Source organism: Morone saxatilis, unplaced genomic scaffold (genome assembly GCF_004916995.1).
Source record: "Morone saxatilis isolate NCDOM2014 unplaced genomic scaffold, NCSU_SB_2.0 Contig3, whole genome shotgun sequence".
NCBI lineage: Eukaryota > Metazoa > Chordata > Actinopteri > Moronidae > Morone > Morone saxatilis.
Genome location: NW_023339873.1, coordinates 7,924,555 through 7,940,747, shown reverse-complemented (window position 1 = coordinate 7,940,747; position 16,193 = coordinate 7,924,555). Strand labels below are relative to the sequence as shown.

Below are 16,193 nucleotides of genomic sequence, written 5' to 3'. Positions count from 1 at the left end.
AAGACACACTCAGAAACCAAGATCTAATCTGTGAGAGACCAACAAGTTGCAAAAGCATACATGTACTGTATTTTCTGTAATTACAGACACTTCATATATAACTGAGAACTGTTCAGCACCTCTGTTCCCTGTCCTCTCGTTCACTTATGTGTGATGCGTGTTAGGAAAGGCTCCCGCTTTTTTAATTCTTCACATGTTTTTGATGAAGAGTGTGGTCCTGTGAAGTTGCTAAAGCGTCTGTTAAGGCAACATCAAAACAAGCGTTCCCTCAGAAAACAATATGTTTAAACCATGACTCTCTCAGAATTGTTGTGCCAAATTAAACTGTTAACTGTTGCAAAAAAAGCCTCAACTTTTCCGCAAAACAAAACGCCCACTTTAACTGTATGACAAAGCGGGTGTACAGTCTTCCAGCAGTAAGCTGTCTGAAAAAGGTGGCACCTATAATCCCGCATATTGAAAGTGATTTTTGCAGTAGCTTCAGCAAAGTACCCCATCCTCCGCTTCTATGACGGTCCAGCTCTTCCGCCCATTTTAAATGGACGACCGTTTGAAACCGCTATTAACACTTTTGCGCGTTGACATGGTCGGATGGACGCATCGTACAGATTACCGGTTCTTTTCAGTACCCGGCTCTTTAGACTAAAGCAGGTTTTGTTGATGTGTGTGATACCTAGCAAAACAAGTGATATGTAAGTATGCTCAAGAGTACAGGTCTGAAAACCCTCATTTGGGGGGGTCTTTGAGGTTTTACTGCTGTTGGGCTGATTGCGCTTTGTCCCACAAACTGCACATGCAGGCAAGGAATTGACGAAAGTGCTGGTTGATTTCTTTTCTATACTACTGCAACAAGAGATTACTGATACTGGTGTTGGTGTTACGTTCATAGATTTGTAAGTGGTTATAATGGAATTGGGACAGCCAGGCTGAGCGTGCTGGTGGTGAGAAAAGGAACGTTCATATTTGAGACGCAGCAAGGCAGCACGTGCGTCACTCGGTCCAGGTCAGTGGTGCTGTTGGTCAGACCTGAATTGGGACCACCGATTCTTACCATTCTCTTCTCGCTTCATTTCCCGACTGCGGGCCGAGCATCTGCACCCGCTAGTGTTCACAGTAATTCCCGCTGCAATGTGAGTGCTTCCCCAGAGCTTTGACAACCCCCTTAAACGTCTTGAGCATGTTCGAGATCGGAGCTTAAACCTTTTTTCCTCTTGTATTTTACATTTGAAACAGCATTAAGTTGCGGTCAGTGCTTTTTTCTTTCTATTTTTTCTTTTCTTTCTTCTTTCTTCTTCTTGTCTGTGTTAGCTGTTTGGGGAGACTGAAGTTTCCCTCCCTGGAGATTTGACCCTTAATATATCGGAGTGTTTTGGCACTCTTTATGCGAGTCAGTCCTCGTAGTAAACCTCCTTTGGCAAACTCAGACATATGAATTGGTATGTGTGTTTGTTTTTGCTGTGAAGGGCAAATTTGTATACATATGAATTATCAAATATACATAATTTTTTAAACAATTTTTTGTATGTTTCAAAGCTGCTTTTCTAACGTGTGTTGTATCATGGAGATTTGGTGTTGTATGTGTGCATTACAAAGCCTACAGTTAAGAGAGGCGCAATGTTGTATACCATGTTGTTTTTCTGTTTATTCTCCATTTCTCAGTTAGCAGTAAACTTAACAATTGTTTTTAGGTTTGGTACAATGTTCTTGATTTTTTTTTTTTTTTTTTGTGGCAAACCAAAAACAGTTTTAATGTGATTTATAAACACAGTCTCATTTAACGGATACCTGGGGCAAAAAAACCAACCAAAAAACAAAGATGTAACCAAGAACTGTGTACTCTAATGAGAATGAATCAAGCCTTGTTAGCAGTTAAGGAAGCTTCTCCTGGTGCCTTAAAATAAAAATGTGATTGAGGAATGGTCAATTTGTGTTTGTTGGTAACTGTCTGGGGGGTGGGGGGGGGCAATCTGAAGGACAATAATGCAACAATAAAGGGCATCAAAATCATTCGCACATTGAGGCTGAAATGTAGCTTTTGTGAGCCTGATAAAAGAAAAAGTTTGTTAGTCAACTCCTCTGCAGCTCGAGGAATCATGTAATTTGCAGTATGAGGTTTAGTAATCCTAGCTGACTCAGCTACAAGTTGCGTTTTTGAAGGATGAATCTGATTAGTGACATGCATGAGTCTGTAATTAAAAAAACAAGTGTTTAATTAAGTGTTACATAATTCCCTTTGGATCAGTGAGCAGGAATCTATCTGTGATTTAAGGAAGACATTAAAAGTTTGGCTTTTGCTCTCATCAGGTGTTTTATATTTATGATGCATCAGACGGACTGTGCGTCATGTGAAAGGTTTTGCTCATAGTGAGAATTATCACCTGCTGCTTTTCCCCTCAGTTCTGCACTGTCATTGTTTTGGTTCACTCTCGCAGGTCTCATCCACCTTGCCTCCAGGTAAAAACAGACTGTACGCTAGAGCCCTGCACAGGACTGTTGTATCAATCCTGTTCCCGGTGGATACTGTTCCTTCTAGGGGTTGCAACTAAATCTCAGGACCCGCAGTCTAAAGTCACAGCAAAGTCAAAAAGCACCCTCAAACTGATCTCAATTCAGTCCTCTACGATGAACTACTGCTAGGCACCGAACAGCAGACGAAGTTAGCGACTAGCTGGTGAACACAGTGGAACATTTAGCAGATAAAAAGCCATATATGCCCCTCAGGAGTTGGTTAAAACCCAAAACAGACCTAAAAGAAAGTAATGGATGTGTACACAAACAACTGTTGGCTAACAAGTTTGCAGTATCTGTTTTATAAGGGGATTATGTCTGTTGTGTTACAGCTTGTTGAAAGAACAGAAAAAAAACACAATACAACAGGTTTAAAGATAAAATACTATTTTACCATGCCAGAACAGTGGAGGTGAGTAGAGTTTTGTGTGTGGTGCTTTAAATAAACAAAACTAACTATACTATTTCTTAACAAAAACATAATTTGCATTTCTTTACAGAAATGTCTTGTTCCCCATTGGCTGATGCACTGTCAACGCCGAGAGTGATGTAATATCGTTCTAGTTGAGTTGATTATTTTTGCGTGACCGGGCATTTTCTTTGGAAAAGGGTTTAGAAAGATAATTTACCTCCACTGTAGGATTTCTTAAAACCTTGGCAAATCACACCAAAACTATTTGCATGACAACAGACTAGTAGACGTACATGTCAATGTTTTGTAATATGGGTGAACTGACCCTTTTAAAAGCAGATTTTGATCATACCTGTGTTGACAAAAATAAATATCACTGATCCAGACGAGGAGATAACTCTGATAATATACCACCTCGTATGTGGCCTGACTGCCCCATTCCTTTGGTACAGAGGAATCCCATAATCGTTAGCATCAGGTTCAGACATGAACCCTGCGTCAGTGCGTTATGCACAGTTTACAAAAAGAACACAGCATGAAATGAAATGGCTCAATGAAGACAAAAAAACCCAAAATATTATGTTGCTTCATCACAAAATCCCCTCTTGCATTTCTTTTTTCCCTCCCTTGCTGTCGAAGTAAGCTCTTATAGACGACATACTGGCTAATATTTATAGAGAAAACTACACAGAACAACCAGCAGGTTGAAAGAAATGATTACATTTTCTGCAGCTTCACAACAGGTTACACACAGTTATAAAGAGGGAAGAAAGGACGTCCATGAAAGTGTATTTAGTTAGTATCAGGCTTAAAGTGAAATTGTGGTTCCACCAGTGCTTGAGGTACAAGGAACTGGAAAAAATGGCTCCATTTGTCTTTGGCCATCCGTTTAGGTGAAGTTTGTCTAAGAAGAAAAAAAACCCAGAACAATGTTGCCAGCTGAAAAAGTCCCACTGTAACGTCACAGCCAAGTAGTGGTGATACATTCTTTAAAAGCTACACAGTTTATTAGATACAGTAGTTATAAAAACAATAAAAATGTTAGCACTATACATAATCATGTATATAGTTAAAGCAGTCCATCATTACACATGCATATCTTGTAAAGACAGTAAAATATAGGGACATCTGCAGAGAAAGATGACGGGCAGATATAATCTAACTCCAGTGTAGGTAAAACAAAACTTCTTATCCGACTGCAATAATCAACACAGTGGAAAACTTTCAGCCTCCAAGGTTTTGTTATTCAATCCAAGGACAGAAAAGAAATCTTTGGGTGGTGTTTTTGAAATTTACAGATCTCTTTAGCAGCCTTTAGCTCACTTTTTGGTTAACTCACAGCATAAAAATAATCAACCACAAATCTGAACGTTTTTTTCTCATAAATGCAGCACAAAATTGAGATACATAAAATATATATATATATATATTATTATAATATAATTTTGTTTTTATAGTATATATTATATATATGTATGTAGTTTATATATTGGTATATAGTATAAATTGCATTAACTTCTAACAGGAACAGACACTACAAATCAATCAACGCATTAATTAGATCAGTATAGGGCACAGGGCAGGGACAGCACCAACACAAACAGCACACACACACACACACACAGACACGGCAGACCTTCTGTTCCAACAGGTTTTGGGAATCTCTTGAGTTTTCATAGCTGTAAAAATTGTTGGGAAGTCTCCGAGTGGAGCATGTCTAGTCTGGATCTCCAGGTAGTGGTTACTGCATTGTGTTATATAATTCACAGGTCCTTTGGTAACGGAGCTGCTGATAGAGTGTAGGCCCAGGTTAGTAAGAGTAAACTGCTGCTTGCTGTAAAGAACTCATACATTTCCAGAGTAGTTGTAGTGGTTTCCGTGCTGCGAGTCGGGGGGCTGTGGGCTCGGTTTGCGTTCGAGGTGCTCGACCTCTGTTGTGTCTGGCCGTGTGCAGCGAGGGGGGCGCTGCTTGAAGAAGTCGGACACGTATCGGACCTTAAAGAACAGAAAAAGGGAAAGTATTTAAAGTAAAATTAAGTGATCAAACAAAAATAAATCTGCCTTTGTGAGACCAGATCAGATTTTTTTTTTATGACAGTGTAAATGGTGCAAATTACATTGAAACTGATCTTTTCAGTTCAAATCAGATTTATTTTTTTGCAGTGTAAACTCAGTGTGAGGTTTCATGTGACTTTTATGTAACTCTAGATTTACATTTGTCATGTGGTTCACTTCAGGGCTATGACCTGTTCACATTGGGATCTGATATGGGCCACAAAAAATGCCAAAGAAAATCAGATCTGAGCAATAAGACTTGAACATTGATTGTCAGAGAGATTGTGAACATTGCCTATGTCAGAGAGATGTTCACTATGTTAACTATGGTCATTTTAAGACATTTTAATATAATCCAGCCCAATATAAAAACCCTACTGAGCACAAAGCCTCTAAATGTACCATCAGATCAACAAACTAACAAGTAAAGTATTGATTGACAGGCTATTTTTCTGGTCACTTTGTACATGTTTCTAGTTTCTTTTGAATACATTAAAGACAATTTTAGGTTGTGCAACAGCTGCAAAGTCTGTATTTTATAACTAAATATCTAAAATAAAGTTGACAAGAGGACATAGGTAGTGTGTGCAGCCCTCGGTATCCCATAATCAGCTGGTCATTGGTCAATAATAAATACATCGCATGCATTAGACCTTCAGAATGTGAATAATAAAAATGTTCTTCTTAGTAGCCTTGTTATTTATGCGTCATGAAACTCACAAATACCAGTTTCCCCACTGGTATGTCTCAATTTGTCAACTGTTTGGGGCAACTTCCTATAGGTGAACTTAAACATTTCGGACTTTTCAAAGTTGGAATCAGTTTCTTTGCGTTCAGAAGACACAGAAACAAGCTGTCGTACTCACAGTGAGCACAGCGATGAGAGCTCCCTGCAGCAGCCCCACCAGAACGTCACTCCAGTGGTGTTTGTAGTCAGACACACGAGTGTATCCTACATACAGAGAAAAGGCCACCAGGAAGAACTGGATTGTTGGTCGAACCAGTCGCGTCCACTTCCCCTGCATCCGGGCCTGAATGTAGAGCTACACACACACACACACACACACACACACAAACACACAGGAAATCATATTTAATTGCACAAAAATAATATGGAATTTTAGTATGTATTTGTAGCCTACTGTTTGTTTTTACATTTAATAAACGGAAACCACAACCTCCCCTGAAACTAGCCAAAAGAATTACTCTAAAATAAACCAGAATAACCTTTTACTGAGGATTAGAATCTCCATGGCCAAAAAATATAAAATCAGATTAATCACAAAATAATGAAGTAAAACTAATTCTAAATGCTGGGATTGTTTACTTTCATTTTGTCTTTCTTAGGATTTTGATTAATTAATTAATGAACACATTTTTTACCTTCAACAAAAACAAATACTGTATGTATGAAAGGTGCTTAACAAATATCTCGTTTTTTTAACAGAAAATAACACCATCTGTTATTTTCCATCCACAGTGAGTGTTTTTTGTGGGAATTCATACAAATGATGAGTTATGAGAATATACAGTCTTGTCTTAATGGAAAATATTTGACTGTTTCCTGAAGGACAAATGTTCTTTTGGCCCACCTGCCTCCACAGAAAGGTCAGGCTCAGCTACAGAACAGTGCTGTATATACAACTGACTCTCAGTATCTCACTTCTGAACACTAACAGGGATTAAACCATCGAATCCATCATCTTCCGACCATTGTACAGTGTGTAGTATTACAACAATGATGTTTTCAAACATCAGCTCTGCGTCCGTGTTGACCACCCCCTCCTGTTTTGAGTCACTTGTTGAGTGTCTTTACTAAACAGACGCGGAAAGTCTCACGCAATAAAGACAGCGACACACTCACCGACAGAAAGAGCATGCAGTACATCCCGAAGGACGAGTGGCCGGAGTAGAACGACAACCTGAGGAGCAAAAACAGCAACAGAACACAGACCGTTTAAAAAAAGTCACTGATTTTCATTCATTGGTTTTCAATAAATATGATAATGATGTGACGAAGAGTAAAGGTTACAATGAGACCCACTTATCAGTTTATTGTCCACCTGCAATTTGATCCAAATCATTTTTAACTAATTATATATTTATGATAGAACCAATTGATCCCAACAGGGCTTTTTTTTATGTGATCCTCTATGACCTACATAAACAAACACGACTATCAGCATGAAGATTGGCTGTTTCTATATAGTTATTCTTAATGGCTGCCAGACAAAATGAGATGGTGGAATCATTACCAGAATCAGTGAAAATAGAAATAAAAATTCTTTATAGCTATTTTAATTGATTTATCAAGCAAAAATGCAGAATGTTTCCTGGTTCCAGCTTCTCAAATGTGAGGATTTTACATGGCTTATATAATTGCAAATTTTAATATTTAAATGGTTTTAGACTGTCAAAACAAGCAATTTTAAGACATCAGCTCTTGCTCTCAACATCTTTCTATCTTAACAGTATAAAGATAAAACTGTTATAAGAGTTATGTTTGTATGTATGTAAATATTATAAATGTCTACGTAGTATTTTCAGAGTTGTAACCCCATCGAAAACAACATATTTTGGACAATCTTATTTTTGGGTTAAAAACAACACTTTAGTGATTTAAAGTCACTGAGGGAAACTTGATACTAAAGATGTAATAAGACAGTAATAGAGGCAGAGAGTTGAGTACCTGGATTCTGTCACATTGCGGGGGTTGCCAGTACAGTTGATCTGCAGTATGTATCCGTTACAGCTGACCGGCGCACACACAGCTAAGAAGTTTGGACGGGGACGACCTATAGTGAATTTGGCCAAGTCGGTCAGTGATTGGCTGACGGCTCCTCCGAACAGGAAGGTGCCCACCACCTTATAAAGGGCCGACAGGTACTGGTTGAACTGGGAGTTGGAGTGCAGGCGCTTTGTGTGCACAAGGTAGGCCTCCCCTGTGGTGATCTGCGGAGTGGACAGAAGAGAGAAAAGGGTTTATTTTTACATTGCTGTGTAACAACACTCCTCAGACGAAGAGGATGTTGGGACTCACAATGACGATGGAGCAGATGATAGTGACGGCAGCCATGCCTCCGTGAGAGATGGTGTCTCTCCTGTAGGGGTAGCTGATGCTCTTATCGTCACAGTAGATTCCTCTTTGGTATGGGCTGAACATCAGCGTCAGGATGGCTGATGGCAGAGCCGCTGGAGGGACAAGAGACCACAGTTTGTCCTCTGTATCATGAGCACAAAATCCACTTTACTGCTAAAGATAGTGTGAAAGTAAACTAATACAATGACCTGATCAAACCCTCCTGGTGAATGCATGGAAAAGTAAATTATTATTACTTCCACAAAATACTGGGCTGATACAGATGTTTAAAATAAAAAAAATTGGTTAATAGCTGATGTTTCTTTGGTGTTATTTATTCACCCTTTTTTGCCCAAGAAAAAAAAGAACCCTAGAATTATAAGCGTTTGTGCATTGTTGCAGCTCAGTCTATTTCTCTTCTCGTCCAAGACGTGAACAGCTGCTCTTTGTCTGTGCTGCTGCATGCTCCAATAAAAAGCCAAAAAATAAATAAAACAACCAGCACATTTAGCCAGTGCTTAATTCATGCGACACAAAATATAAACATCGCCCACTGATATTGGCAAATACCATGTTGTTTGCAGATAGGCTGATATCAGTGCAATAAAGCAGGACCACAAATATAATAAATATACTGCAGATAATTCTAGGAAAATTTAACGAGAAAACAGCACAAAAGCACAAGCATAACCAAAAAAAAAGACTTGAGTTACTGAAAATGAGAAGTACAGTGTCTCATTTCCAGTAACTCAAGTCTTTTTTTTTTAAATACTGTAGTCTTTGGGAGCCACACTGTACTAAGAGCTGAAGGTCCATCCTGAGAGCAGCTTCGACCCTTCAGCTGCACGTTGACAACTGAACCGCAACACAATAAGGTGCAGCTCAGGAAACAGCTAAGAACACACTGATGGACTAATGTTTTGGCTTTCGGGCAGAAGGCCCAAGTCTGCCAAGTATATGAATTTGTCATCGGTAGAGCTCAGTGGCAACAACTTCACCTAACGGGTGGCAGTCACTCTCTACGGAGAGACCACATGTCGCCATGGAAACACGCGGGACAGGACGGCCATGACCTTTGACGACGGAGGCTCCGCTCACACAGGGAAGGGCCTGGGAGCCGAGTATTGAACGATGCCACACTCTCATGTGACAGAAAGACGTGCACCACAAACACACCGCTGACAGAAATAACTGGGGTTTAAAAAAAAAAATTCATGTATTTATAATTTCCATGTGTACGCTGACAGAAAGGTTGGTTTAACGGTTTCTCTGCATGAGTAAACAAAGGAGTCAGAGTTCAGGCGGCGGCTGAAGCACATAAACCTGAGCAGGGACAATGGTCCGATCTACAGGGCTGATGTTGTGAACCCTTCTAGACTACAACTAAAACAAATTTCCTGTTTTCAAGAACTCCTCACTGAACTGCTGAAGCTAGTAAAAGCGTGGAATGGATGTATTTATGTGAATGTGTCAGGCAGAACTAACTGAAATCACACAAAGACACACAAACAGAAATGAAAACATGTTCTATAGACATGTAATTTTGGTGTGTACAAATGTAGAGGTCTACTGGTCAAGAGTGTGAATTAAGGCTGAGGTCATACACACTGTGGCAACCTGTCTGCTGTGAACATTCAAGTGTTGTTGTTTCTGCTTTCTACTACACTTTGACTATTAAATACATTTGCTGTGGTGAACGCAGGCAAAAGAAGAAGTTTAAAAATGGAAATGTGGAAAGAAAGAAAGAGCTCAGAACCATAGAACAAAACAGGTGAGGGCTTCCTTGCACATGTACAGCAGCCATAGTTATTATGGCTGTTTAGCTGGTTATGACTGAAGAAAACGTGGCTTTTCCCAAATGGATGGATGTTTTCTTTAACTCCATTTTAAGTATGTAAAAGGATAACAAAAATAATAATTCTTTTGGCCACTTGGGGGCAGGTATGTTGTCACCATTTAAGTTGATATGGCAAACTTATTAGCAAACTGTTGCTCATTTACACATCCAGCAGTTACGGAGCAACATAAGAATGAATGTGGAGCTGTGTTTGTGTCTACCTGGCTCTGATTTTGGTCTCTACCAACTCCTGAGGGAAATGTCCTGGCCATTTAGCTGCTAAATATTCCCCTATGTTCACACTCTCACAGCATCTTGACTAAAAAACAGCACATTTTCGGGCCGGACAGCTAAACAATGAGCTGAAACTCACTGTAAAAGCTACGTAAAGCTGAGGGAAGTTTCAAATTTAGGTTCTATCTAGGTTAATCACCCCGAGCGATTTTTCACATGATCACATTTAATACAATAATACTATAAAAAATATTGATTATAACCACTTTAATCTTCCCAGAATCCAATGTTTGTGTATGTTGCTCTGTATGTGAACAGTGCTCTCTCTCTCCATTATTTTCTATAAGCAACATCTGCACAGTCTGTGTGTGTTGTACTGAAATGTTCTGTTTTACAGTTGTCTGTTAGTGTGCAGACACACATAAAAGGTTGCTTTGTTTTAATTTTGTTTTTTTATCAGAACTAACTATCAGTCTGTCGCCCACTAGTTTATGTCACTACACAATGCATGAGGAACACACACAGGCCGCAATGCCGAAATCTAAAATTTATTCCATTTCCTGAACAAGTGGCACACTAATGATCTTTGATGACAAGCAGCTTCCTCATTAAAGAGAATTTATTTTCATGCAAAGGAAGCTTTCCCTTCGCTCTGCACATCTCAGGGTTCATTATTCCAGCAGGTCAAGCGTACTCTCAGCTTCTCTTTGAAGTAAGGCCCAACCATTGTTTATTCTGCAGGGTGCAAGGATAACATTTAGATAAGAGACTGCTTGTTTGACACAAGTCTCTGGTGGCTACACACTGCTAGGCTTGGAGATGTGAGTGGACGGAGTTGGGCAATGGCCTTTTGACACACACACACACACACACACACACACACACACACAGCTAGGCTTATTTAACAACAGAATCAGTGAGGAAGTCAATTCCCCTTCGTATCAAACATGCTCCAACAGCCTCTGGGAGCCAAGCCCATGGAGAGTTTCTATTATCCGAGTGGGACTGACTGTTTTTATCTGCTTTATTATTTTAGAAGGCCTGGTATGTTTTTATAGGCCTGCGCTGGTGGGGTGGCCTCTAGGTTGGGTTGAGCTGGGGAAGAGAGGTTCATTCCCCAAATTTACCCCCCAAAAGATTCCAGTCCAAAGTCCACGAGAAGAACTTGTTTGTGTCCATGCTTTAGCAACATGTTTTCTGATAGGAGTACACAAAAGAAGGGTTTCCCATCTCGAGATGCATTAGTGGGAAATAACAGAGAAGGTGTTTTCTCTGTGACTCAGTGGTAAATATATGTATTTGCTTTCTTGGCGAGTATTAGATCAATAAGATCGATACCACTTTTATGTTTGTATGTTAAGTACAGAGCTGGACTGTCCAAACTGGAAGACAATACTGAGCTAAGAATGGCAATTTGTTTTATATGGCGTTACATGTTTTAATTATTTCAGCATCAACAGTTTATCCATCTTCCCACAACTTTATTTTCATTCCATTTACTGTATATTATCACTGTATGTGTGTGTGGATGGATATATGGATGGCTGAACCCTGAGACAATTAGCCTAGCTTAGCATCACGACTGCAAACAGCTAGCCTGATCTCTCCAAAGTTATAAAATACTAGCCTACTAGCACATTAAAACTCACCAATTAACACAATGTGTCTTGTTTGTTTAATCTGATCTCGGTGAACAACCAGGCGTAGTGACATTCCAGAGTCATGACGTCACAGTGAAGTTGCCAGGCAACCAGCTAAGACACTGCAGTTGTGCTTTTTTTTTTTATTTTTTTTTTTTACCTTTACTGTTTCTGTTCAGAAGAAAACAAGCTACAACCACTATAATTGAGAGCTTTAGAGAAGTGCTGGTACTTATGCTAAGCTAGGCTAACTGGCTCCCAGCTCTAGCTCTGCAACAAAAAAGCCCCCATAAAAGTCACATTTATCATTAAAAAGTTGAAACTATTCTTCCAAGTTCAGTTTTGAGGTACTTATACCTAACTCGAGTAATTTAGTTTAGGCTAACAGCTGTCACTTTTACTCAAAAGATTTAGGCTGAGGATTTATGTCCTCATAATGTCAACTCAACTCTTCAGCTTAGTAACAAAATGCAGTTTTAGAGAACATGTGCAAGACTTTTAACGTCTTTCCTTTCTTTCCTTTCTCATGACTTGCTTCCTTCCTTCCTCCCTCCTCAAATCCTCTCTCACCATCAGTGCTTTCACTTTTCACATGCAGTACATTTTACTCCAAATGCCTGTTGTACTAAGTAAACTCTGATTGTTACTTTTACTGCAGTAAATCACTACAAGTGAACAGCCTGTATCATCCTACTCTGACATTTCACATGTAGCTGTTGAGTTTCTTTCCTCTTTCCCAGTGCAGAAGCACACACACCACACACACCACACACACCACACACCACACACACACCCACACCCACACACACCACACACACACCCACACCCACACACCCACACACCACACACACACACACACACCCACACACACACCGTTTCTGCTGAGTTTTTGTCCTCAGTAACAAAACGTCCACAGGAGAGATAAAAAAGGAAGAAGGGAAAGTATTGTTTTACGCTTTCACAATCTCCCCTGGCAAGAGTGGACCCCCGATTCCACTTTGAGAAAATAAACATGATGGAATTTGGGATCAGAAACAAGTACAACTTCCCCTCGACCTCTGACCCAGCGGAAAAGTGGGAAGTGTTCCTGTTATTCAGCCCTCAAGACGAGTAGCCGAGGCCCATGCATAACTGAGACATTGATAGGAAACAGAAAAAGGTAACAGTGTTGTATGAACATTTGTTTGAGCTCCGCATGTAAAATCTCAACAGACGACTGGGAGAATTGTGCATCTGCTTGGTGACCTAGCAGTTTGTTAGCAGACAGAGATTCGCACTGAGGTGCCCAGAAAACTAATATTTAACTTCTGAAGATCCCTCTTTGGTTTATTTTGGCTGAATCTTTGGTGTTAGGCGCTCATTGTTATCACTTCTCACCATTTCTGTAGGGATTAATCCAGGAAGACTATTGTATGAAAGAAAGTGCATCATTTCCTGTAAGGCTGGTTTTTTTTTCTTCCTGGGAAAGTCCTTCACGACACCAGGTGATAAAAAGCTTTTTCTTGGTAAATTGCTGCTTTGGAGTAACAAAACCTTTTTTTGTATGAAAAAAGTGTGAGCGTCACTACTTTAAACACTAATGGTACATATTCTTTGTGTTGGATTGTATCCAAGAACGACGGAATTGTCTTACCAAGAAGGAGATGTTTTTGATTTATCTGTCTGGTTTTTTGTTTGTTTGTTTGTCAAATATATTAAGAGCCAGGTTTTAGTGAAATTGTTGGTGTGAATCCAGATCATTTTCAAGGTTTCTCAACATTGTGAGTCATTTTCCAAAATGATCTGTCTCTCATTAAAATACCGCACTTGAATAATAAAGAATCTGGCATCTGTCCCGCCACGATTATCTTTCACTTTGAGTTGAATCAAACACTTTCTATTATTAACGTGCATTTAAAAAGGATTGTGTGATTGTGTTTAGTGGACATATGTTCTCTCTGAAGACTTCCTAGTCTTGCATTATGTTTAAGCAGTCGGTAATTCAAGCAGTTAATCCTGCAGACCTCTGAAGCTCACATCTTACTGAAGTAACAGTGAAAAAACTGACCCTGCCCTTTAAAGACAAAAAAACAGAAATAATTCTTCCTCTCACATGAAACCACCGCAGTACTGAAAAGACCTTCTGAAACAACCGAGGACAACACATTTAACTGCACACACACACACACAGTCTTTCAATGCATGTTTTACAAGAAGCTACAAATGCACACACACACACACTCTTTACTAGCATCTATCTTTCATTTTCACACAGGAATGTCAGGGAGCAGAAGTCAACACTTCCCACTTGACTATGACACCTATTTGGCAGAAGCAGATACTGTGTGTACATGTACGTGTGTGTGTGTGTTTGTGTGTGTGTGTGCGCACGTGCGTCAGTGAAACAGTTCAGATGTCAGAAATGTAGAAATGGCACATAAATAAGTCCAAAAGAGACTAACAACAGCTGTCGTCAGTCGCCTCTGCAGCTCTGTTACAAAACTCCTCTGACATTTCTCAAACACTTCAAATCAAATTCTAAGTCTTGTAATGACTTGTTGGAGTGTAACCGTTTTTTATAACTACACAAGCAACAAACACTTTCATTTCCTCACTGCTGATTCTCACATGAATGAAATATATGTGACTGAGCATTTCAAAGCTGAAATTAGTTAAGTAATTTTTCAAGCAAGAAGGTTGCATAAATTCTCAGGTTTTAGCTTCTTAAATATAAGCATTTTCTGCTTTCTTTTAGTCTTCTCTGATAGTAAGGTGAAAATATCTGGGTATGGTTTGACAAAAAAAAGACATTATAAGATGTCAATTTGGACTCTGGGAACTTGTGATGGGAATTTTGCTATTTCCAAATGATTAAATTTCACAGAATCATTGGTAGATTGATTGATGCAGCGCTGTATACACACTAACATCGATATTTTATGACACATGCAACAAAATTGACCAATCACTTTTCATCCAACAGTTGGTTTATACATACCACAGCTCTTATCCTTCTCTTTCATTAATCAATTCTTCCCCCTTTTATTTACAAAGGTTCACAATAACAGCCAACATACGTCAAAACATTCATTAGAGTCCAGAGAATAAAATGATAAAAAAAAAAACTACAATATTAGTTGAAAAGACTTTCATATTGTTATTATTAAAGTCCTGAAACTTTGAAGTGGGGACAGTGAGGGCATTATAGTTTGTCCTTCAAACCCACCAAATAGTTGCTGATCCGTTCAGATAATCTGACTGACATGTGAATGACCGGCATTTGCAAGTTTTAGAGGTTGCTGACCTGCACCTCCCTTATTCCTGAATGCCTACAGCTAACAGGAGTTTGGCTCCTGACACCAAACCTACACATTATATGGATCCTTTCATCCTGCTAGACAGGTATAGACCAGATAAGGAATGCTACAAATAAAAGTGAAATTATGAAATGATACCTGAACTGAAATAAAAAGCAGCAACCAGATTCAGTACAGCGATCTTCAGTGACCTCTGTTGAAAAGTGCAGCACCAGCTGTGCCTGGTCTTGTTGACAGGCTGCCGGAAAGGCTACAGCTCTTCAGTGTCTCATAACGTACAAACACCATTAAAGCTGAGACAAACAGCATTAAAACAGTGTCGAAGCTGAAAGCAATGGGTTCAGGCAGTTTTCTTCAGATGGATTTGTTCAGCTTTGTGAGGTAAACACTGGGAACAGATGTTTTTTTTCCCCAAACAGTGATGGTGAAAAGAATAGTTTGACATGTTGGGAAATACACCAAAAACTCTAACAGCTGTCAGTTGAATATATGAAACTACAGTCAGGAGAGGGTTAAGTTAGCTTAACTTGGCATAAACAAGGGGGCAAAAATGTCTTACCAGCATCTCTAAAGCTCACTAATTAACACCGTAGTTGGTGTTTGTGTAAAAACAACACTTTGTGCTGTTACGGTGGGTTATGTGTCAGACTATTTCCTGGCCAGAGAGTCCGGCTAGCTGTGTTCTCCAGCTCATGAACCCTTGGCAAAGCCTATAGTGTTTGTTTATAAGATTTAAACGAAACGTTAAACGTTAATTAATAAACTTTTTTGTGAGCAAATAAAGCTTATTTAATGTCAGACTATTCCTTTAAATCAGTATCACATGAACTTGTAAACTGTTATTGCCTTTGAAAGTGAAAGATGGAGAAAAAGTGAAACAAAGACATGAACAGAGCAGCCTGTTCAGATACAAGTAAATCTTTACAATCTTTATTGAGATGTGAAATGTGACTGACATTGTAACAACAGACTGGGTGGCATCGGCCTGTGTCAAAGTGAGATACTGTGTGCAGTGGTAACAAATAATGGCAGGATGGAGGTTTGACTGCAGAGGGGAAGAGGGATAAATAAAACACTGAGCAGTATCACAGATCAGTTACAATCTGGATACTCAGCACATTCCTACAATTTC

The 16,193-nt window shown here is 39.4% G+C and overlaps 1 protein-coding gene across 1 annotated transcript in view; it reads right to left on the bottom strand.

Annotated features, from left to right (window-relative positions):
- Positions 1-4,511: 4,511 nt before the first annotated feature.
- Positions 4,512-16,193, bottom strand: part of plpp2a (phospholipid phosphatase 2a) — a 14,072-nt gene continuing 2,390 nt past the window's right edge. The window contains exons 2-6 of the mRNA XM_035673359.1: positions 8,016-8,167; positions 7,665-7,927; positions 6,840-6,897; positions 5,842-6,018; positions 4,512-4,915 (exon numbers count right to left, since the gene is read on the bottom strand). Coding sequence (XP_035529252.1) covers positions 4,766-4,915; positions 5,842-6,018; positions 6,840-6,897; positions 7,665-7,927; positions 8,016-8,167 — 800 coding nt within the window. The 3' untranslated portion in view covers positions 4,512-4,765. The remainder of the gene's footprint in view (positions 4,916-5,841; positions 6,019-6,839; positions 6,898-7,664; positions 7,928-8,015; positions 8,168-16,193) is intronic.